This window comes from Diuraphis noxia, unplaced genomic scaffold (assembly GCF_037042655.1).
Source record: "Diuraphis noxia isolate RWA-SAM2 unplaced genomic scaffold, SU_Dnox_SAM2 contig0003, whole genome shotgun sequence".
NCBI lineage: Eukaryota > Metazoa > Arthropoda > Insecta > Hemiptera > Aphididae > Diuraphis > Diuraphis noxia.
The window spans coordinates 37,179,672-37,204,070 of record NW_028301713.1 but is presented as its reverse complement, the minus strand read 5'-3'; the positions used below and the strand labels follow the sequence as shown (position 1 = coordinate 37,204,070).

At 27.1% G+C, this 24,399-nt stretch overlaps 1 protein-coding gene, 1 long non-coding RNA gene and 1 pseudogene across 4 annotated transcripts; 1 reads left to right on the top strand and 2 right to left on the bottom strand.

Annotated features, from left to right (window-relative positions):
- Positions 1–379: 379 nt before the first annotated feature.
- On the bottom strand, positions 380–4,952 carry LOC149057301 (uncharacterized). Of its 2 annotated transcripts, XR_016190955.1 has the most exons (5): positions 4,890–4,952; positions 4,340–4,601; positions 3,381–3,744; positions 627–656; positions 380–425 (listed from the first exon to the last, which is right to left on the bottom strand). It is a non-coding gene; the product is annotated as an uncharacterized LOC149057301 (long non-coding RNA). The 2 variants fall into 2 exon arrangements; XR_016190954.1 differs by lacking the exons at positions 380–425; positions 627–656 and having other exon boundaries at positions 1,948–3,744.
- Positions 4,953–10,591: 5,639 nt separating this feature from the next.
- Positions 10,592–13,852, bottom strand: LOC107165337 (cleavage stimulation factor subunit 1-like; annotated as a pseudogene). Its single transcript, XR_016190939.1, has 9 exons — positions 13,705–13,852; positions 12,213–12,409; positions 11,994–12,148; positions 11,705–11,935; positions 11,475–11,635; positions 11,256–11,406; positions 11,096–11,189; positions 10,896–11,027; positions 10,592–10,831 (listed from the first exon to the last, which is right to left on the bottom strand). The product of XR_016190939.1 is annotated as a cleavage stimulation factor subunit 1-like (transcript).
- A 2,844-nt stretch (positions 13,853–16,696) lies between these two features.
- On the top strand, positions 16,697–22,913 carry LOC149057300 (uncharacterized). Its single transcript, XM_089223369.1, has 10 exons — positions 16,697–16,705; positions 17,664–17,803; positions 19,389–19,826; positions 20,213–20,348; positions 20,566–20,907; positions 21,447–21,629; positions 21,701–21,868; positions 21,957–22,234; positions 22,451–22,545; positions 22,693–22,913. Exons 1-10 carry the CDS (start codon positions 16,697–16,699, stop codon positions 22,893–22,895), a joined length of 1,992 nt encoding a protein of 663 aa, XP_089079495.1. The 3' UTR covers positions 22,896–22,913.
- Positions 22,914–24,399: the final 1,486 nt, after the last annotated feature.

Genomic DNA, 24,399 nt, shown 5'->3' with positions numbered 1-24,399 from the left:
TTTATTAGGGAAACACGCCTACATAGCTTTCAGTGAAAATAGAAATACCGAAGATAGCAATGATGAACGCCTAATTGGAACTGAATGCCTCACTGGAATTATTCTTCAGAAAGCGCAAGTACAAGCTTTTCCAATTAATTTGTCAACACATGATCCTATGGCAACTACAGTTGTTTTTAGGTCATATTTCTGTTGAAGTTACTGAGGAAGAATTATACTTGTTAGATGATTTTGAAAAAGAGGTACTTTTAACTGTAAAAAATAATTTAAAAATATATTTTAGCTCAATTTTGTGTAAACATGTTTTCAGTGTGATAATACCTCTTTGTTAACTGCAATTGACTTAGACGCATTAGAATATGTAACTGGGTATGTGGCAAAAAGATTTTTGACAAAGTACCCATATCTCGGTCAAATAAGTTCCTCTGAAAAAATTAAAGACAATACAAATTGGACTACATTTATTTCAAAAGGAAACTTAATTATTCCATCTCAATTATTGATGACAGCTGCCAAAAAAATTATGGCTGAATTTGACAAACTCCATGGGGATGCATTAAATGGTGGTGAAAACATTATGGAAACATTAACTTTAATAGTAATGGCACACCTTGAACATAAGTTACCTGAAGAAGTCGTCAGCTGCCTTGTTCAAACTAGAACATTTATCCGGTTCAATCAAATAAATAAAAAAATTAATGATAATGTACACATTAAAAACAAAAATAAATTTAAAAAGTTTATGGTCTAAACAAAAACATATAATAACCAATATTTTTTCACACCTCAAATTATGTAAGTATTTAAATATCAGTTAATTATAAAAAAGTATTTCATAAATCATATCAAAAAAAACATCAGTACCTACTACCTACCTACCTACCAAAATACTTTACAATACTCAATAACACAGAATGGTAAGTAGTACTATACCTAGTCAAGGTATATCATAGGAGTAAGTATACTGTATACATAATAATAAATAATACATTGTACCTAGCTTTACATACTTTTAGAATATTATATTATACGATTTATAATAATTGATCATATTTTGAAATTGGCGGGAAGTAAACATGATAATCAGGAGACAGTGTGACGTAGGCGAGATGCGCAGACCGAGTTGACAGCATACCATGTTACTTAGCCATGGGTGTAACAGTACTATTTGTAATGGACATTTGTTAAATAGTCCTGTTACACCTTATATATAAAAATAAAATATACTTGGCTATATTTAGCCATGATTTACACCATGTGTAACGATGCAACATAATATGCAACAAACTTGAACAAGTACAAGCATATGCATACAGCATATGCCATGTTTTATTATTTTACTTTTACATTAAATAGTAAGAGATGGTTAACCGTTGTGTTATTAAAAGTCGTAGAAACAGTTCAAGATGCAAATTTCAATTGTTCAGCAAAGTTAACTTTCATAGATTTCCTCCAGATGTAAATGTGTAAGAATTTTTTTTTAGCATGGTTTGATGAATCTAACTTGTAGATTTATTTAAATAAAATATAAAACCACAAAACAATTTTTTTTTGTAAAAATTTGGATTTAATATTTTATTTGTTTGATTGATAAGTGATGATTGAATGATTCACAATAATTTTATTGAATCTGAATAATTGTTTAAAATACATTATAGACTGGCTTGTAAAATGCCAGTTGGGTCATTTCATTGGTGATAAATCTAAAGTAGATAGTTTAAGACTTTGTTCAAGACATTTTCAATCTAATCATTATGATGCAAATAGCAAATTGATAATGGATGCTATAACAATAAATTTTTTTTGGGAACACTAACAATCAACCAATTTGGTTCCAGGCAGTAATATAAGTAAATTTAATTTTAAATATTTACTAAAACTATATAATTTGTATAAATATAATATAAATATATAATAAAATAACAGGTATAAATATTGACAGTATAAGGTATGAAGTACCTAATTTATCAAATAATTTTTAAATTAATAACAATAATTTGTCAAATAATTAAAAATAAATAAAATATGATGTTTTAAATATTTACTTTGTTTTTATATATTGGTAGGTACTGAATCGTACACAATAACAGAACCCATTGCAAGTACTCCAAAAAGTGATATCAATACAGGTAATCAGAGTCGGATTTAGCGTCAGGCAAAGTAGGCAGTTGCCTAGGGCGGCAAATTTTTAGGGGCAGAAATTTTAGGCCGATATTTTATTGAAAATATACTCTAGGTTTCTTTTTGATTTTCTTATGTACGGTGATTACTTTGAAGGATGGAAAATGAAAATGTTTAATATTGTATAACATCATATTCTTTTTAATATAATTTCTTCATTATTTTATAATACTAATACATAACAATAAACGTCCAAGTAAATAATTGAACGACTGCCGGAACGTATATTATCTATTATCTAAATACTAACCATAGATTACATATTTCGTTTATATAAATATTACATATTTTTGTTTTTTTACTAAGTCGTAATGGGGCGGCAAAAAAAAATTTGTCTAGGGGCGACAATTGTGTAAGTCCGTCTCTGCAGATAATATTCAAATAAAATATTAAAATTAAATAACGATAATTAAAAATTATTGGTTCTCTATTTTTAAAAATTTTTTTCATGCATTGCATTTTAGATTTCTGTTCAAGTTCTGATTCATCATTCAATACATCATTCTACTCAAACAAAAAACAGGATTTCAAAAAACACACCAAGAATTATTTGCAAAACCCGTAACATTGGAACAATTTAAACGAATGTGTGAAAATATTTTTCCCAATCAGTCATCTTGTAATTTTGTAAAACTCAAGCAGAACTAAATTCGAAATTCATAAAAGGAAGGAGATATTCTAAAGAAACTAAGCAGTTCGCTTTAATGTTACATTTCTTTGGACCTAAAGTTAATCAGTTTTCGAGAAGAACATGGTGTTTGCCCACTGAAAGAACGTTACAAAGAGAAACTTAAAAGTGGGAAATTGATGTAAAATTCAATGATTTTTTATTTAAAGTATTGTCACTAAAAGGAAGAGCTATGACGGCAGAATCAAAAGAATGTATTTTATGTGCTGATGAAATGTCACTCAAGTCTTTTTTATATTATTATTAAAAAATGAAACTGTTGATTTTCATGAAGAAGACACTCACAAGGAATTTGAAATTGCTAAAAATGTATTGGTATTAATGATTCGAAGGTCTACATTACAGTTGGAAACAACCATTAGTATACTTTTTTGTAAGTTCGTCTTGTACGGTAATTCATTGAAAACTGTAATTTTTATTTGTAATAAGTTAAGTTTGTGTTTTTTTTAATGTAAAAGCACTTATTACTGATATGAAATCTAATTTCAAAATGTTATCTGATAAACCATACCTTTGTTGTGGCAAATCGGAAATTTCATATATTTTTGATTCCCTCATTTATTGAAAGCCACGCGCAACACCTTTTTCCGATATAAATTTATGTTTGATGGTAAAACCTCAGACTTTAAATACTTAAAACAATTTTATGACACAGACAAATTGCAAACACATCGCCTTGCTCCAAAACTTAGTGAGATACATATGAAACTAAATTGCTTTCAAAAAATTAATGTTAAACTGGCCGCTCGTGTTCAGTAAGTGGAATGAAATCATGTATGGCTGATGGTTCACTCTCTTTAAATGATGTTCATACAGTTTTTTGAACATTGATTCTATGGATAATCTCTTTGATTTATTTAACTATAGACCAAACCCTGAAAAAAAAAACAATAGAATTTGATTCAGATAATGAATCTAGTTTAGTTGAACCAAAACGGTTTTTATTTGAATATGAAAATATATAAATAAAATATCAAAATGATTTACTCAACACTATGTACAATTATTTAAAAAATTTAAAAGTACAAGTCTACAATTCTAATACTTGTGAATGGAATGATGTTGTTAAGAAATTCAACATTTAATTTATTAATGGATGAATGATATCTATTGCTGGGTTAAAACATCTATTTATAAATTTACAATTTGAATTAATGAACAAAAAAATTAAAATTTATACTTGTACACTAAACCTAGACTGGAAATTTTTTTGGTACAGTTCGAATACAAAATAGTAATTGTGTCAACCCCAGCTGTATTCAATTTAAGCAAACTTTTAAAAAACTATTTTGTATAAACAATAAATTATTTTGAATATTCAGAAGGTGCCAATTGCATGGATGACTTAGATGATGTTTTGACTAGTCAACAAACTACCAGCTGAAGAATTTAAAATAATTTTTCCAGAAAAGGATAAAAATGTGTGTCTATTGCCTATAGATCCAATACATTATTGATTTCTTGAATTACCTGAATTAAATGCCTTCACGTATATTTTTGGATATTTAATGAGCAAATGTCTTAAAAGTCCATAACTTTGATGTATGCATGGATTTTGCACACTCTACTACAACATTGTCTCCTGAAATTTTTTTTAGCTATTTCAAAGTATATGAACGTGATACCACTCAGATATTTTCTTCTCCAATAATGCCGGATTCAACTTGTTATTAATTCATTTTTGATCTTGATTTAATTTTCATTAAGGATTTTGAAAGTTAATCAATTTTACCTAATGTTGGACAAAAAATTAAACAATCTATGAATAATAATGTGCATTTTCAACATCCTTGCCAACAATTTCCAAAAGAATATCATTTAAATATTTTTATTCGATTCCGAATTTATACTTCATAAACAAGAACAAACAGAAGTTTAAAACTTCCAAATACAAAATATGGTAAAAATAGAAAAATTCAAATACTTTCTCATTTATATTTATATTATGTAATAATATATTGTATATATATATTTATGTTAAGTAAAATAAATTAATTTGTTATAAATATTTTATGATTACCTTAAATTTTTAAATAAGTATGGTGACTGGCGAGTAATGCATAATGTATTGCTTAATTTTTACAAAGTTAAATTATGAATATCACAGAAAAAAGTGATAACAGTCGGAACATGCTACAGATTTTAAACTACAATACGGTTACAACATCATGCCGAGCCTCCACTGCCAACTTCATACCGAACCTCCGGCAAAATGAAAACAAATCGATCAACTGTTTGACTGTCGCTTCTATTATATTCCATGATTATATTATTATTATTGTATTACTATTTAGTATATTTTGTAATTTGTATTATGCATATTTTAATGTACGTAGGAAATGACAAATGACGGCCGATTACTGATATACTGACGGCACTTAAGTTACTAGTTAGTAGTTAGTTACTTGTTGCTCGTCGTCGACTAATAAACGTGTTGCTATTTATTATATTGTAGTTTTTATTTAAAACGTAACCAATTAATCCTCATAGTAGGTGATTAAAATTGTGTATTTCGTTCCGTAGCATAATAATATGTAATATCTATATAGTACGCAAGAAAAACATTGAGATATTCGATTAATAAGAATTATAAATTTGGTGACATTATAGATAAAATAGGTAGTGGTTACATTCATGGGCATAATTGCAGTTTAGCTCCCACTCGCCATTTTGAATTTTTTTATCGAAACTTGTGTAACTCATCGAGTTAAAAACGATGGTGCAATCAGAATTGGTCGCTCTCACTTAGTTTCGAAGTTATGGCCTTCCAAAGTTTTCAATTTTACGTTTATACGTATGCGTGCAACACTACTATAATGCCGCGTGGAGGACCACCATTTTTGTTATTTTTTTGTACTACTAGAACTACTAGAATGCCGCGCATGGCTAGCTGGCAGTAACCCTGTGACCAACTTGAGGTGGTGTTGCACAGCAAGTCGGGGGATATTTTCGATTTGCGGAGCGGAGCGACGGCGCTGAGGAGCTTAGCGACGAGTGCCGCTAGCATGGCATCACTACACGATACTGACCGGTGCCGGTAGGCTGAAGGAGGTCCCTTGAGTTTGGTGACCGGAGCCGATAGACGATGGAAGCTATATTATACTTGTGTTACTATAACTAACAAGGTTAAGTTTACTTGTTAGGTCATCCGTCTGCCCGCAGGGCAGGTATGCTCTCCCCCCCGAGACCCCGGAGGTTAGGTTGACGACCCCAAACGCTGCAGTCTGTCGTCGACAGAAATAGAAACGCCTTTTGACATTGAAAACACAGATATTATTACATTTATCGTATTCTGGGTAGTGTTCTGCTATCATGGGTAGAAATAATGTGCGATTATTATTTATAAATTATTATCAAACAATTAATAAAATTACAACATATTATTGTGTTTCCCAAGTCAACGTATCATTGAGTGTTGACTGTTGTTTCCCTACAATTAACCAAGTTACTAATTCCAGGGGGTGGACACTTTTGGGCGGCGGGCCGATAATAGAGAATCAGTCGGCCATGACACCCGAGGTACACAGTGTTTACATTACCATGGCATAATAAAGAATTTTTACGTTTGTATAAATGTTCACACTGAGTATAGTAATGATAAGTACCCCATTTTTACGTTATCGCCATTTTTATGTTGATCGATAATTAATGAATATCAAGATTTTTTATTGTAAAAATGGGTTCCACTTTTTTTTCAATAAAAACTGGTCAAACTGTTCGGTTGATCTGGCCTTACTGTATACCTCAGGTGTCATGGCCGACTGACTCAAGCCGTTTTCCTATGCTGCCTGTGTAAAATATTATCAGTGTCCATTCTGATTGTTATATTCTGTGCTAATTCTAAAGCTAAATTAATTAAAAAATTCGCGAACACGTGCAAAATATGGATTTTGTTAGGTTAGGTTTTATGAATTAATATAATTGGCTATTTTATTTTGTATTTTATTTACTTACAGTTTTATGTATTTTAATATGCTTAATTTAAAAATTTTGTTATTTTTAATTCAATAATCTATAGAAGTAATGATTCTAACAACTATGTTCTATGTTATGTTATAATAACTATTGATAGTGATAAAAGTACAAAATATTTAATACAAATTAAAAAAAAAAATCTGTTTAGTTATTAATTACACTATGCTAAAATATTTGAATTATGTATTTACCAATGAAATATGGTAATTTTGATTTAGATCCGGGGCCTCGCGTTTATAATTTGCACAGGGCCTCGCAAATCATACCGCCTGCACTGCTTCAAGGGATAGATGTTGATTTGGGCGGATAGGACATTTCAAGAAAATTTTTAAAAAAGGCCCCACATGAAAAAAAATTAATAATATATGATATTAAAGGGCCCCATTACCGAAATACGAAGGGGGCCCTTCGGAAAATGCCCGGTTGCCCGGTAGCCGCCTATCTGCCCATGGATGATGATCTGCAAAAAGCTACAAAACATATTCAAGACTTTTTATCAATGTTAGAAATAGACCATAATAATTGTGATAGTCTGTTCAATATAGTATTTAATGAAGTAAAATTAGTTGTTTCTAAAATAGATCTGGAGTTTAAGTAACCACGGCGTAGTATTAAACAAGTACATCATAAAAACTATCCAACTAATGATATAGAAGTATATTTTAGACAATCTTTATTTATACTATAGTTGGAATCAGTTATAATGTTTTTAAAAGATAGATTTACAAATGAAAAATGAAAAATATTCACATTATACAACCCCCCCCCCCCCCCCCAAAAAAAAGGAAATTAATGTGCTTCCAAAAATTTGTATAAAGTATTAAATTTATTTGTACTCTTTATGGTTCACTTTTAGTCTCTAGACAATTTTAAAGAACAAGTACTGGATCTATGGAAAAATAAAGAAGTCGAACCCACCATGAAATTAATTGATATTCTCGATTACGGCACATTTTACCCAACGGTATGCCAAGTTTAAAGTTATATAAATTGCAATTACTTTACCTGTAACTTCTTGCTCAGTAGAAATATCGTTTATTAGATATGGTTCTTAAATCAATATTGTTACACATTTTATTCAGTGTATAAATTCATAACTTTTTTTATTATGTTTAAGACATGGATTAGAAATAGGATGGGAAGCGAAAGACTGATAGTAGCTTGGGGTTAATTAATATACATTATACAACGCCAAAGGTATGATGATAAGAAATTTTTTAATCAACAAATTGATGATTCAATTAATTTATTTGCATCAAACAAAAGGAGATTGTCATTACTTTTTGAATAAAATAATAAAATATGATATAAATCATAAAATTGTTTTTTGTTTAAACTTTATTGTTTTTTCCTAAATATTAGAACTAATAGTGTAATTTTATATTAATTTAAATTAGTTTTGATTTAAAAAAAAATGTTTATGAAAGTATTATAAAATATGAGTAAATGAAAGATGTAGCGGTAAATCTTCCTATAAATATTTAGGTACTTATAATTTTTTTGCTTCCCTTGAGCTAAATTTCTGCGGGCGTCCCTGTGTCCTGTAGTTAGAAAGTGATTACTTGTCTTGTCATCTAAAAATTGTTGGACATATGTCGTATTTTATTTTATAAACAAATTATGTTAATTTCTTGTCAAGTGGCACTGCTGGGAGCCTTCCTTTTCTGTAATTAATGTTATTTTTTTTCGTTTTCTTTTTAAGTCACCACACTTACTTATTATACACTGTATGTATAGATTGTAAATACACATTTATTTTCAATAAAAAAATAAAATAACCAAACAAAACAAATTATGTAAACTGACAACTCAAAATTTGACTTGTGTTATCGAGTAGAACAGAGTGCTATATTATTACCACATCATGTCCATATTATATAGTTGATTAGAATCAACCAAATAAAACAAGTCTATCGCCTATGTACCTACAAAGAAATAAAGAATGCATGTTTAAACCAAAATATATATAAATTCCAAACCTTTGTAAGATTAAAAACAGTTACCTAAATAGAGGCTAGAGCTATATCATTATCTTACAACACATTAAATTTGTAATAAATAAATTATGAAGAATAAATATGCATTAAAATTTTAATATATATCTTATAATTTAAGGAAATTAGAGTAGTAAGCATTATATAGAATCCATAATTGATTATGGGATTTTTATATCATGGAGAGGTAAATACGCATTTCAATTCACTATAAGAACAAAATATAGACAGATTCATAATAAATGTTTAGGATAGTTGCATTACTGATTATAAAAGAGCGGATTTTTAAGTTATTATGTTTAATTTTTGTTTTATACAACTCAACAGTGGTAAATAATCTGAACAACTTATTCAATACAACATTTGTAGAAAAAAAATTTATTTTAAATATTAAAACATATTTTAAAAATTAAAGAATATTCTATAATAGTCTATACCTTTTTCATATTTAAGAAAATATTGTATAATTTGTTCTACACTTCATATGAAAAAAAAAAATGTTTTTTAACTACAAATGATAATTGTTCTATAATTTATTTGTAATTTAATTTTTTAATTTGTTAGATTGTTTTAAATGTTTATATATTTTATAAGATAAAAGATATGTAATAATTATTTTCAAGTTAATGAGTACATCATCGCAAGGTATGCAATAAATTGATGGTATATGTAAATGTTATAAATTAATAAAGTTAAATGTAAACACTATATATATTATATTTTGTATACTTAATATCTATTGTAATTTGTATCTAGCATATATTTTTAAATTAATTGAAGTAAAAACACATATTTTACCAGTTTTAAGATTACCTATTATAGAATATAAGGTTTTTTTAAAACATAATATGATAATCATATTTTAAGCTTTTAAGAACTTAATAAGCCACTATTTACTTATTAATTATTATATTAGTTATACGCATAGGGATGCAATGATTTTTTTCGCAGGGGAAGACCCACATTAAAAAGGTTTAAATCAATTACCAAAGATTCTTATACTAATGAATAAAATATAGTTAAGTATTATATCGTAAATTTTATAAAGTAACTAATTATATAATTCAATATGCAAATATAAAAATATTCTAATATATTAGTTTAGTATAGATATCAGATATCTATCCATTTATCAAAGAAAAAGCCAGAAGCCGCAGAAGGGGCCATTAAAGAAATTTTTTATGAGCCTATGAAATTAATATTTTAGGTATTGAATATTCATCAGTAATTAATAATTTCTTACAGAACTGTTTTTAATCTTTTCGTAATTCAAAAATGAAAAACCGCAAATACTTAAAATTTTCACCCAATATTTATATCAACAATTTTTATATAACCATACAATTTAAAAAATATTTTGATTGTTTTCGACTTAAGTAAAAGAATTTTTTTCTATAAATATCAATAAAAAATGTTTTTAAGTTAAAGAGTTTAAATATGTATAAGACATGGTTCTTCTTAAGCTTCTATAACAGTTCAAAAATATTAAAGATATATATTGAACATAAAATATAAAATGAATTTATATTTTATAGTAATATAGGCGGGCAGTATCTGTCAACATTTTATGTCAAATACAGTGCTTTCATATCATTTATTTCAAATTTAACACATCCATTACAATGACTCACATAAAATAATGTACAACAAAATGGTAACCACTTGCCTCACCTTTATTTTAAATTGAATTATCAATTATTTTGTCGAAAAATTCAATAAACCATTACTTATATTCTTTGAAATTTAGGGAATATAATCTAATCAAAAATGTATTGAATTTCAATGAATTATGAATACAATATTAATATATTTTATTTTAAGTTTATTCAAGATTAAATAAAGAAATAGTTTTAAAATAAAAAATAAAAAATATTAAATTTATGCTCAAATCAATTGTTTTTATACCAAAAACGGGCTCTAAAGTCATCTGAACAAGTCAAAAATGCTGCTGAATTTGGAGAATGCACTATTGAACGAATAGGTCCATTGTGTCCTGAAAAATAATTCACAATTAAAATATTTTGATAACACAAAATGCATTTGACAAAATGAATTACCAAGTGATAAAAGTTGTTGTCTAGAAGCATTCCTTGAATTCCATGTACACAAAGTGGTAGTAACTTCATCTGGAAACATGACATACTCCTCGGTATGGTTGAACAACGCTTGTGTATGGTGTTCTTGTATTCCTAATCAGAAACATTAATTATGTCAACATTTGGACAGATTAAAATGAAAAAAAAAAACAATAGATTACCAGTGGTTCCAGCACCAGTATATGCAATCAGGCATCTACTAGCGGATAACTCCCAAAGTTTCACTGTAGAATCTTTACTTGATGATAATATGTACTACAAAAAATAATAAGAAATCATTTAATAAAAAGTTTATAAAAATAAAACTATAAACATTTTCACCTTTCCATTTCTTGAAAATGTCACAGAACATACTTGACTACCATTGTGTGCTTTTTCAAATGTGTTAACACATTTATTAGACACAGCATCCCATAATTTAATTGAACCATCTCGACTAGATGACACAAAGTACTTGGCGCCTGGTTCAAACCTAATACCCGATAAATAATATATTTATAAATAATTTAAGCATTATATATATGATAATTTTTTTAATACTTTATTGATGTGACAGGACCAGTATGTTGTTGACTAGGAATTGCACTTACAAAACATTGAATAGTATTTATATCATAAAGTCTTATGATTGGGCTGTTGGTGCCAATTACCATAAAGTCTCCGAGAGGATGGAAACTCATGCATTTTATTGGTACCACATCCTATAATATCAAATAGTATATGGTTAATATAATTTATGATAAATAGAATAACTTGACAAATCATCATACGCTTATCATCTTGAATGCTTTCTTCACAGTTACTTTTGAATAATCAAAAAATTTAACATAACAATCTCAAGAGCCTAAAGCCAAAATTGGCTTGTTGGGATGGAACTCTAAACATGTCACTTCTTCCAAATGATCATACAAAGTTTGAATTACTGGATGTCCCTGTCCTTCTTGATTATCAGTACTACCAATATCATTTGCTTTAGCCAGAATTTTTTCAATATTCAAAATCTATAAATGTTATATTAATAAGTAATTCAATTTTATGTTGTAAAACAAAATGTATTACTTTGATTGACGTATCACTGCTTCCTGTTGTAATTAATTGTCCATTCGGACTAAAAGCACCAGCCTTACATGCACCTTTGTGGGTTGTTACATACACAGTTTCATAAAGCGATGGTTCAGGAGCAGTACAAATAACATTTGTATCAAATTCCAAATCTAATCAAATCATGTAAAGAATTTAACACTCAAATATATGAAGTGTATAAATTATTAAGCATACCAAGTCCCGGGCCAATTATCATTTGCAGAACTGGATTAAAGTCTGCTTGATCAGATTCTTTTAGTCCATCAATTTCATGTTGTAAACCTTTTGTCACTATACTCTTGAGTTGATCCGATGGAGAACAAGATGGATCAGCATTCACTTGGACAGCTAAATTCAAAGCCATTGATGTATGGCCATCATATAACAGTTGACTAAACAAAATCGAAATATGTGTAATTGCAAATACTATTTTTTTTCTTTTATTAGACCAAAATTATACATTACATGTTACTATAAAATACAACTTTACATGTTGACATATATGTCACTAAAACTAAGTTTTACAGATAACTATCTGTTTAAGTTACACAATATAAAGTTTATAATTACACAAATTAACTTAATAACCAATTTTTAACAATAAATTTAATATACTCAATATTCTTAGATTTTAACGTGGGATGATCAAGAATATTTTTTTATATTAAAAGGTAATAAGTTATACATAGATCAATAAACCTCTGACCAAATTGTTAATTTGTATACTTAATTCTAACATCATATACTCTGAATTCTCTTCTATTTTCACATTTATTTATAGATTATTTATAAATATCTACAATTGCAAAAAACTTATGGTTAACTCTAACTGGCAACATTTTTTATATTTATGATTTTATGATGACGACTCTTGTCTTTCTTTTTTGTCTAAACATATTTTTACCGCTGAGTTCTGTTGTACTATTAGAGGTCTTATCTGCAAATCTTTCCCAGATTATTAAACCATATTGCACTTATACAAAGTTTCATATACAGTACGCAAGACTTCTTTAAGTAGTATTTTATTAAAGGTATAAAATTTAAAAATCACTGTTCTCAAGCGTATATTACTGTATTATCAATATCCATCTCAAATTTGGATCAATAATAATACCTAGATATTTTATTTGTGTTACCCTTATTATTTCTTAACATTTGCAAGATTTGGAGTTATTACCATATTATGTTATTAATGTAAATTTAGGGGGTTGTAGATAAATAAAGCAATAAAATTAGTTTTTTTAATATTTAAGGTTAGTTTTTTACTATTTCACTCTTGAAATACTTTATTTAGGCCTACAGTATTTTTTTCTTTTATAGTTTCCCAAGAATTTCTCAAAAAAAGAAGATAACTATCAGCATAAGTAACTACTAATCCACCTATATTTGAATCACAAATAGTATTAATGTATAAAATAACCAAAATTGGTTCCAACACACTGCTTTGTGTGACTTTACAATCAATTTATTTTTACTACTTAACTCATTATTTATTGTAACTAACTATTTACTATTTTTCAGAGAGCGAGAGAACCAGGTTAGACTTTACCCATTTATTCCACATCTTGGAAAAATATTAATCAATTCCTTTACAGTCTACAGTATCGAATGCCTTAGTCAAAACCAAAGATATTGCTATGACTTTTTCATTACTATGGATTATATTTTAATAATATTAATATTTTACCTTATGATGAGCCTGTATAAATGATCTCTATTTTTAATAGACATTTCAGGTTTGACATTATTGACTTCACTCATCTTAAATGTCTATTGAACTGAATCTTATACAAAAATAATTAATAGGCAGTACCTAATTCAAGAAAATACAATTGTTATTCAAATTTGTAATGTATAAATAATATTATATTAACTATTAAGTAAGGAAAGTTAGCAACACGTTCGACACAAAATATTATCTATTGTTTACCTTTCAGGTATAATATTCATTAGAACGGTGGAAGTTGCGGGACGCTAATAGTAACGGTCCCTAAATGTTGAAATATGATAACACAATCAGTTACTCGTAGGTCCAAAACTGAAAACCACGGACTAAGATATTATATAAGACTGGAAACGACATGGTTGGAGGGTTTGGGAAGATTGACCTAGAAATGTTATAGAACATTCGTTGTACAGGAGATCCCATAATAACAAACATCTAGTTCCATAAGTATCCACTAAGACAGCGCTAGTAATGTTAAAAAGAAAATACCTCCTCCACACCTCTTGTTCTATAACATTTCGTAACCATAATATTAATTTCGTGTCCAGTCCTGTGTATCTTAGTCCGTACTGAAAACAAGTAAATTACGTCTACAATAAATTATATTATTATTTTATTATCATGATTCATAGAACGATACAATAAGATATACAGTATATATATTTTAAGTTTTAATAACAGTTTTTTTATCACAAGTAATGGCATCACTGTAATGAGTGGTTGGTAAATTGAGAAATATTACACAACAAAATGTCCCCACTATTAATATAAGGTTTAACTATCCATACAAAAGTGACTGAAGGGGGAGGCTGTGAAATTTTTAAATTTCTCCTAAAATCCAAATATTGCCCCCCCCCCCAAAAAAAAAAAAAAATGTCTCCGGCCGTCTATATCAAATTAATGCATTGAAAACATGATTATCTTACAATAAAACTCGTGACTCTTTAATATAGCTTTTAAATTCAATGAAGTACAATGTTATAAGCATGAAGGTCTAAAAACGTTTTTTTCGATCGACTAAAACTACCATAATCAAGTAACCATAACCTAACCTAACCTAACCTAACCTAAATAATTATTTCTTTTTATTATACAAGTAAAATAATGATCTGTTGTTTACTTAAGGCCCCTGCAAAACCTATTCATTTTTCATCAAAATGACCTTAACGACTGATAAAAATTATGGACCTTTTAATCATTTGATATAAAAAATATAAAGATTTTTGATTTGATAAAGAAGTTAACTTTGCATCGGTCAGAGCATAAATTCAATATTTTTAATAGTTTAGTATATTTAGTATAAACATTTTAAAAATTGATTAAAAAATAAGTGTTAATTCTTGTTAAGAATGTGCTAAAATTGAAAAACTACTCCAACCTATGCAAAATAGTATTGTGTATGCATACAAATATATTCACATTTTTTAAACCGTACTTATGGAAGTACTTGAATTTTTGTCAGGCGTACACTATATTGCTATTTTACGTTCATAATTTTATCTTTAATATTTTTATCTAATGAATAAAATGTCATATGGCATGCGGGCGTGGGCACGTAATATATTATGACGTGGTCAATATTGGTGGGGAGTATACACACACCTATAATTATTTACTAAACACGCAAAGACGAGCCGTGGCCACAAGAAGTCAAGAAGCGAAAGAATTGCCTAGACACAAGGGGGCTTAATAAGGCCCCAGTCGAAGAAAATAGAGGTAATTTCAAATATTAGACCAAAAACCCAGATAAAACTGCAGGAATTAGGTGTAACATATTTCAATTTTTTAAATGTATTATAATTGACTAACATATTTACCAGGTGGCAGGTTTTAACAGAAATGATTTTTAATATAAAACAGATTTTTATTAATCGATATCAGAGGGTCAAAAATTTTGTTTTCGTTCCATGAACAGTGACTTTCGTATTCCATGCGGTCAGTCGCCACTGTCACCGCATCGAATTGATTGTCAAATAGGGATGGTAGAGATGGTTTAAAAATAAGGAATTCTAGGAATGTTCATTGTATTCATACAATGGAGTCCATGGACAATGGACTGGGATCGAAACGTGTTCAGTCGACTTCAAATGGAATATGAATAACAATAATGACGGGATTCCTGATGCTAACTATTAACGTATTGGCTCTATCAAACGTGTTCACGGATTTTTCATTTAAAATATCACTGCCTTATAGTGTATCATATTTTTAACTTGATCGTAGTTTAAAATAAAACATTGGTCTCACTGATAACTGTATAGTTTCCATTACACGCAGAGGCAGATCACGAAGAATTGGTGTAACGGAAGATATATTAAATGTAATTTTGAGAACCATTCTTTTTACCACCTACGCCACGGAGATGCTATTTCATAGATTTTAGTCCACGATGGCGTCATAATATCACTGTAGATACGTGTTTAGAGCTTAACAAGTGTAAATACTAGTTCTTTGTCAAAATTTGGATGAGAAAATATGGAAACTCGACGATTAGATTCGTGAAGCGTGAGTACATTTTATGAAAATTGTTACATTTAGTTAGGTTGAGGACAAAATCATCGATAGAATGCATATTGGCTCGGGAAGGTCAGGGCAAAGGGACTTTGGCCCGTCCTTTGGAAATGTTATGTATATGTATTTATTTATGAAATAAATAATTCATACATCTTAAAATGTTTAAATTTTAAATTTAAAAATTTTAAGATGTATGTTGATAATTGTTAATAATGTTATCAAATTGCATCTATATTGGTTTTAGGTAACTATAATCTATTATCTAGTTAGTAAGAATTTGTTCCCAAGCCTATTTACCTTACAACAGGTTATAATGTTATATGTGGGTTAGTTTATTCAGATTATTATCTAGACATTTTTAAAGTGAGGGATAAGGAATCAACAAATTCAAACATAATTATATAAGTATTATAGTGGAGAAACGCTCATTACTTCATGCATGTATCAGGTAAATACAAAAATACTCTATATGACATAAAATGTATTTGGTATTTATCTTTAATTTTTTTATTGAGCAAGCTATATTGACTTTAATAATTTTGTCATTAGCCTAGTATATCTTATTGTTTCAACATATAACATAATACTTTGAAACTATTAATTAAATCACTTAAAAAAGCTATTTATAATTGTAAAAAAAAATAATTTACCAACAGTTAATTTAATTAAATTGTTATTAATACCAATAAATTACATATTATGACCAAATTGTATGTAGCCTGTTGTAAAATAGTTATAATACCTAATACCTATTAAGGAACATTTAGAGAATAATATCTTTAAAAAACTTTGTATACAGCCTGTATTATTGAAACCAGATTAAACCGATTTAAAATTGTCATAGTATGATTCTTAGTTTTGTAAATAAAGTATAATGAAGTATTTTAAATAAACTTTGGGAGTATCTGTATTGAAATTCAAATATTAATTTTCAAATCCTTAAAAAAAAAAAAAAATTCAGTTTATATATAATATTATATTTTGATTTTTAACACACAAAATAAAAATATAAATTGGGAATAAACATAATAATATATTTGTTTAATCTGATTTATACTCAACTGATAGTCGAGCTGATAGTACTTTGACACATAAAACAGTTGAGCATTTTGGAGTTAAGCTAAATTATATGTTATATAAAATAAACGTAAAACATGAAAATCGGTTCACTTGATTTAAAAAGTAAAAAAAAATAAGTAGGTATTTAAAATGATCTGTATTCGTACTTGAATACTTTTAAACAGCATATTTTATAGAACTGAGTCTATATTCATCTAACATATTATGAGTAACTTCCTACGTTAATAATTAAAAGGTAGGTAATATCATAGTGGTTTTAAATTTTAATAATCTAACACTAATCACAATGTGATTATCTCATTTCAAATTTTCATTTATATTTATAGGAAATGGATCAAAGAGAGCAAATCAACCAAGAGCCTCTTGGCCTTAGTGATGAGGAATTTGTTCAAGAAGTTGTCGTTCAAGAATGCCCAGAGGTAGTCATTCTAAGTTTGGACATGGACTACTCTACTAATGTTGATACGTGAGTTTCGATTTCAATTTCAAATAAGTACCCTTGTTGTTGCTTGACGATGTCTAGCTATACTGTTGACAGAATGAATAATTTTTGTTCAGTAGTTTCACTAGTATTATCTCATTTGATCATCTATAATGAGTGTCAGCACGTCTTGTAAATCTACTAGCTTGATAAGCTTATAAGCTTATGGTCATTAATATCTGCAATTTGTAGACTACAAAAAATTAGTTAACTATAAAACTATACTAAAACTAATAATAAAAAATAATAAAAATAATAAAACAATTTCAGTAAAAGTAGCTTCATCTCACCCAACCCTTTTGCACCTCTAACTTTTATTTTTATAATATATAAATATTATTAAATGTATTGACACCCTTTTAGATATTACTAGTTATGACCATTTAATGTCAAACACTTAAAAGTTAATAGAGTATATAACAAACAATTGATTGTTAAAGATTTAAAATAAGATGTTTTTAAAAATGCAATATACATAGTAATGTTGAATATTAAATTAGGAAGATACGTGTATACAAATTATGTTAATTATTTCTTATTTTTGATTATTATATTTAAGTAGTTCAATGTTATAATAGTTATATTATAAATATTTATAAGTTAAATATACATTATAATTTATTTAGATGTCTTGATTAATTTATATTTCGATGAAGTTCAAAAGCTTTTAGTAGGTTGAGATTTATCCTTGGTCCTCGATCACACATCTTATAATTGAGTGCTTTTTTACAATTAGTCCACGAGCAATGTAAATTCTTTATTAGTCAGTTAGTTTATCTGAAGTTGATTATTATTTTATAATTGTAGCTGCCAATGTGAACTGTAAATTGCTAAAAAATTACTATATTATGCTTATAATGTTAAATTCAAGGTTGAGCAAGTTAGCTAATTATTTTAATTTGTTAAGTAACACAGAAAAGTGTATGAACAAAAATTAAAAATTAATTTAAAAAAAAAGTAACTTAACTTTGTTAAAAATAAGTCACTTTTATTAGTTATGTAAAATACATTTTTATTATGTACAGCTTAACAAATAACATAATAATATAGTAGAAGCCTAACTATTTTTAATAATTATAATATGTAATTGAATTATTTACAGTACAGTAGGTACAATTTAGTAAGTAATACTTACATACTTTCAGGTGCGAACTGGTAAAAAAAGGCACGGGTGCTGAATAATTTAAAGTGCAAATAAAAAAAATGTTTGTGAAAAATTTAAAATATGTAGATTATTTGTAAAATATTAAAATATTTATTTTGTTTTAATAAAATATTGAAAATATGTAAAAATCGTAAATACTAAATAGGTACCAAGTTACAACAAACATTCAAACATAAATCTATGAAATTTATATTAGAAAAAATAAATTAATTAATGTGACTTTAAAATAAATTAACTCGTTAAGTTAGAAGTTACTTATGAAATATAAAAGTTACTTGTTAAGTAACTTAGTTAAATGTAAATTAATTTAACTTTTTAACTCGTTAATGCCCAGCCTTGATTGAATTGAACTTATTTATATAATCAAGTGGCATATTTGATATATTTATTTATTTTTTTTTTTAGCACATTAGAAACAGAAGTTGAATCTATGTCATCATCAATAGTTGATGATGAAATACCAATGCCTGAAGGTAAAGAAGCATTATCTTCTGTTACACCATTTCAACCAAATACTAAAATCAGTAAAAACGGCAATAGCCGTGGAAAAGATCAGGACAAAAGAAAAGATCTTTTAATGGCTTTAAAAACTTACTCAAAACCACATACATGTAACCCATGTGGCTTGTCATATACATATAAAAATGTACTACTTAAACATGCTCGTCTTTGTCATAACAATGATGATGTATCTATTGTTTGTACACAAAAATCAAATTCAGATAATTGTAAAGATGAACTTACAATATTTTCCAATTCTAAATTCAATAAAGTCACTTATTACTTTTGTGAATTATGCAAAACTGTTTTTGACAGATTTGATTTTTTTAAACGTCATCAAAGGTAAATAATTCAGTTATTAATGATTTTAAATTTAAATTGAACTAAAAAGTAAATGTAAAATATAAAATAGATTTTTTGTCATTTTTCTTTGGTGGTATTTTTAATTTTATATTTGATACCTTACCAAAGTATTTTAATAAATATTAAATAATAATAATATAACAGAATATAATATTAGGTACATAGAAATTTTAAAGAAATCATAATAATTTTAATAATAACAAAAAAAAACATTCATACTCATCAATTATAAATAATAGGTATACCTATGAATACGATTACTGATAAAATGATAACTTTTAATTTCAATTTTCATTAGAGTTATATATTTATAGATTACAAAATATATAATTTTAGTAATTGGTTTTAATATTGTTTGTATTTAGGTTGCATATCAATAAAGAACTTGAAGGAAACATTGAAGAGAAGTCATATGATCGGGGATTGTTATTTAAGTCTCTGTCAGTGCCAGAGTTAAAATTGAACTCCGAGCAACATTTGTTTGTTACAAGTTTTCCTGGTGTATGTATTTTTTCATCTATTTATTATTTTAACAAATTAATTTACAGTGAAACATGTCTTAACAAACACCTGTATATATTGGACATCTCTCTTAACGGACAAAATAACAAGAACCCAAGAATCCTTTATAGACATGTTTCATTGAAATTTATAAAAATATTTAGTAGGTAAGTACATGGATAATAATATTAAATAACTTCATCAATTTATTGTTTAGAAATCAAAATGTTTAGTTTTTGATGGAAAATTTGAAGATTCAGATGAAATGTCTAATCATGATATGTCTCAATTACATACTGATTCATTAACTGAATGTACATGTAGATATTCCAGTAAGCTATGCAAATACGATAAACTACATAAAAAAGATTTAATAATCCATAACTCATCTGATGATAATGTGAATATAAATGATAAAGGAGTATCTTGTGGCATATTAAATGAAGAAGTAGCTAGTAACCAAGCACTTATTAATAACAAAGCCAGGCATGTAAATACTATTGGTATTTCACAAAAATTCTCAACTATAAAAATATTTGATTGCGATAGTTGTGACAGAGTGAGTACTCAATAATTTTATTTTGAATTATATATTTTTATTAATATTTAATTATACCTACTTAAGAGCTATAGACCATGGTTATTTACTCAGGTTGGAAAACTGACACAATATTTAATATTTTTGGTCATGGTCGTGTACTCATGTTTCAGGTGTGGCTTTAATTTTTCTTACTAATCTTAAATCCCCACTCTCTTAAAAAATTCAGTTTATTTGACAAAGTGAGTTATTGACTCGTTTTACCTAAATACCTGGAAACTACTTTTAAAAAAAAACCTTACCTTGCTGCCTTGGTAAGGTTATAGTTTAATAAGAACCACCTGTGTGCTTATATTATTAGTGTTAATAATAGTATTGTTTTAATAACATTTTTAGCATTTAATATATATATATATATATATATAAAGGTTTATTAAATAATATGTTTTAAAAATACTTTACTTTGATCTTTACAAAGTAAATTGTATTAAATTCATTAATTATTTAGTGAAATTATGTTTACTTGTATATAATCTATATGTTTTACATGTATTTATAAGGTGTTCAAAAGTAAATCTTCTCAAAAAAGGCACTCACGATTTCATACAGGAGAACGGCCTTTTAACTGTAAATATTGTGACAAATCTTTTGTTGATAGAAGTACACGAACAAAACATGAACGAATACACACTGGCAAAAGGCCATATGTTTGTGCCGTCTGTAAAAAATCATTTATTCAAAGAGTAATTTTTAAAACACTGTAATATTAATTATAATTTTTTTTTGGTTTTATAACATATCTGATATATTTTAGGTTACGTTGCGTAGGCACATTCAATTTATTCACATAAATGGATATAACACAAGGAGTGATAATGTAGAAGAGTATAAATGTATATTATGTGTGTTTTTTTGTCAATCACCAATAGAATTTTTTTTACATTTACTACAGCACAGTGATGAAAATACAGCAAAATCTAGGGTACTTAGTTTCTGTTAATTTTATTCAAATTTTGTTTTTAAATATTACTTAAAATGTGATTAAATCAAAATATAATTCTTTATTTTAGGTCAGAACTCCAAAAATCCAAAATTTTGTACCTAAAGACGGAGATGATACAAGAACATGTTCAGCTGTTGCTAATTATTCTTTAATATCTGATTCAACTGTTATGAATTCATCATTAGCAGAAGAATCTAAGAAAAATGATAGTCTAATAGAATATGATGATGAGATATCTGTTAACTATAAAGATTTAACACACATTAAAAATGAACCAATACTTATAGCAGATGAGCAGTCTATACAATCAATTATGATTCAAGATAATATGAGTTATAACTCTTTGTCTGTAGCTGGTGAAAATGATAAAATAAAACAAAAATGGAATATATCATCTTATAATAATGATAGTTATGAAGATGAACTAATACTTAAAGCAGATGAGCAATCTATACAATCAATTATGATTCAAGATAATATGAGTTATAACTCATTGTTTGTAGCTGGTGAAAATGATAAAATAAAACAAAAATGGAATATATCATCTTATAATAATGATAGTTATGAAGATGAACCAATACTTAAAGCAGATGAGCAATCTATACAATCAATTATGATTCAAGATAATATGAGTTATAACTCATTGTTTGTAGCTGGTGAAAATGATAAAATAAAACAAAAATGGAATATATCATCTTATAATAATGATAGTTATGAAGATGAACCAATACTTAAAGCAGATGAGCAATCTATACAAACAGTTATGATTCAAGATATTATGAGTTATAACTCTTTGTCTGTAGCTGGTCCTAATGAGTCTCGAGCTATATCATACAAAATTGTTGATAAAAAATTGGAGAAAAGTGAACAAAATTCTTCAAAACAAGTGTCTTATGAATCAAAATATTCAGTTCTTCAGTCAGAACTGAAACCAAAAAAGCAAAGCTTTGTACTTAAAGACGGAGAATGCTCTAGAACATGTCCAACTATTCAATATTTTCAGTAATATGCAGTCATAAGATCTTATAAGGTATACTCGTATATTATATTACTAATTAATTGATTAATACTTTTTGTAAAGTATTCCAAATACTTGAGAATATTATTATCTTAAAGTATTCGAATACTTGTTTTGAATCCTCTTTTTTTTAAGTTTTCAGAATATGACGTATTCAAAATAATTGTAAAAAGTATTTTACGTCTGGTTTCTTTTTGTTTAACATAGAAAAATCTGTTTGGAAACTTATTCTAGGTTAGAATTTTTTAATGTCAGTCATGAAATGAAAAACTTTTTAAATATCCATCTGTAAACAATATCTGTGCCCATGCACTTTACTATTATATAAAAATACTAGCAAAATATAAATAATTATATATATATATATATATATATAATGTATTAACTGTAATTATTATGACAAAATATTTGTCAATAATAACACATATTGCATGAATGTATGTGTACACATTTTCTATGTACCTTCTTTCAAATAAACAACAATTACTAAGGTTCAACCATATAAATACAACCCAATTTCAACATGATACTCAGTCTGCTTCCATCAGCTGAGTCGGATCCCAGCATAAACCATCTTATTCACAAAAAGTGAACTTTAACTTAAAAACATATTTGTTGACCATTATTCTTATTGTACTATTTTGTTCTCATTTTATTTCTAAATAATTTATCTTCTATCAAGTATCCAAATCACCTACGCCAAAATAGGTAAGAATTTATTTCAATAAACAGTATGAATCGCCTCCAACAACAGTTAATAAGACATCCAGACTCAGGTAGTAAAAAAGTAATATAACCAATATTTATAAACCTGTATTCACGATCATGACTGACGGTAACAATATATAAGCTCTAACTTATAGTAATAGTATTAGGTCAGAACTGTAACTAATCCTAGCCCTATCAATTATTGTTTGTTAAAAGTACTCGACCACAATATCTATAGGTTGATATATTATTATTAAGCTAAATTTCATCAATAGCAACGGCTAAACTGATTTTTGACTAATTACAAAATAATTTAAAAATGTCTAGATTTTTGAATTTATTACCATGTAATTAAAATCCAAATCTAAGTGTTTTGTGAAAATTTCAAGTGACTACAGTTATTAGTTTTTAAATTACATTAAAAGAATAGAATTTTCTCAAAAATTGGATAAGTGTAAAAATAACAATATTTTCACGTTTATTTTTTCACGTTATAATATATATATTTTTTTATATTAACTTATAATTTATATCGAGTTAAATTTGTAATTTGTTAATAGTTAACTTTTAGCTTATCGATTATGTGTCCTCTTAACTTAAGTTAACTTGCCTACTTTTTGAAATGATGCTGATGTTAAGAATCTGAGCATTTTAACTAGATATTACAAATGTTGATATGAGGCAGAAAATAAAAATACACATAATTGTAAAATCAATAAATTGATCTGCTATATGCTTAGAATCTAAAACGTCACACCAAATCGTTCATAACAAAAAAAAAACC

Coding starts and splice junctions, on each gene's coding strand:
- LOC149057300 (XM_089223369.1), top strand. Junction 22,235..22,450: donor AATATGAGTTATAACTCTTT/GTCTGTAGCTGG, acceptor TAATAATGATAG/TTATGAAGATGAACCAATAC. Junction 22,546..22,692: donor TAACTCATTGTTTGTAGCTG/GTGAAAATGATA, acceptor CTTTGTCTGTAG/CTGGTCCTAATGAGTCTCGA.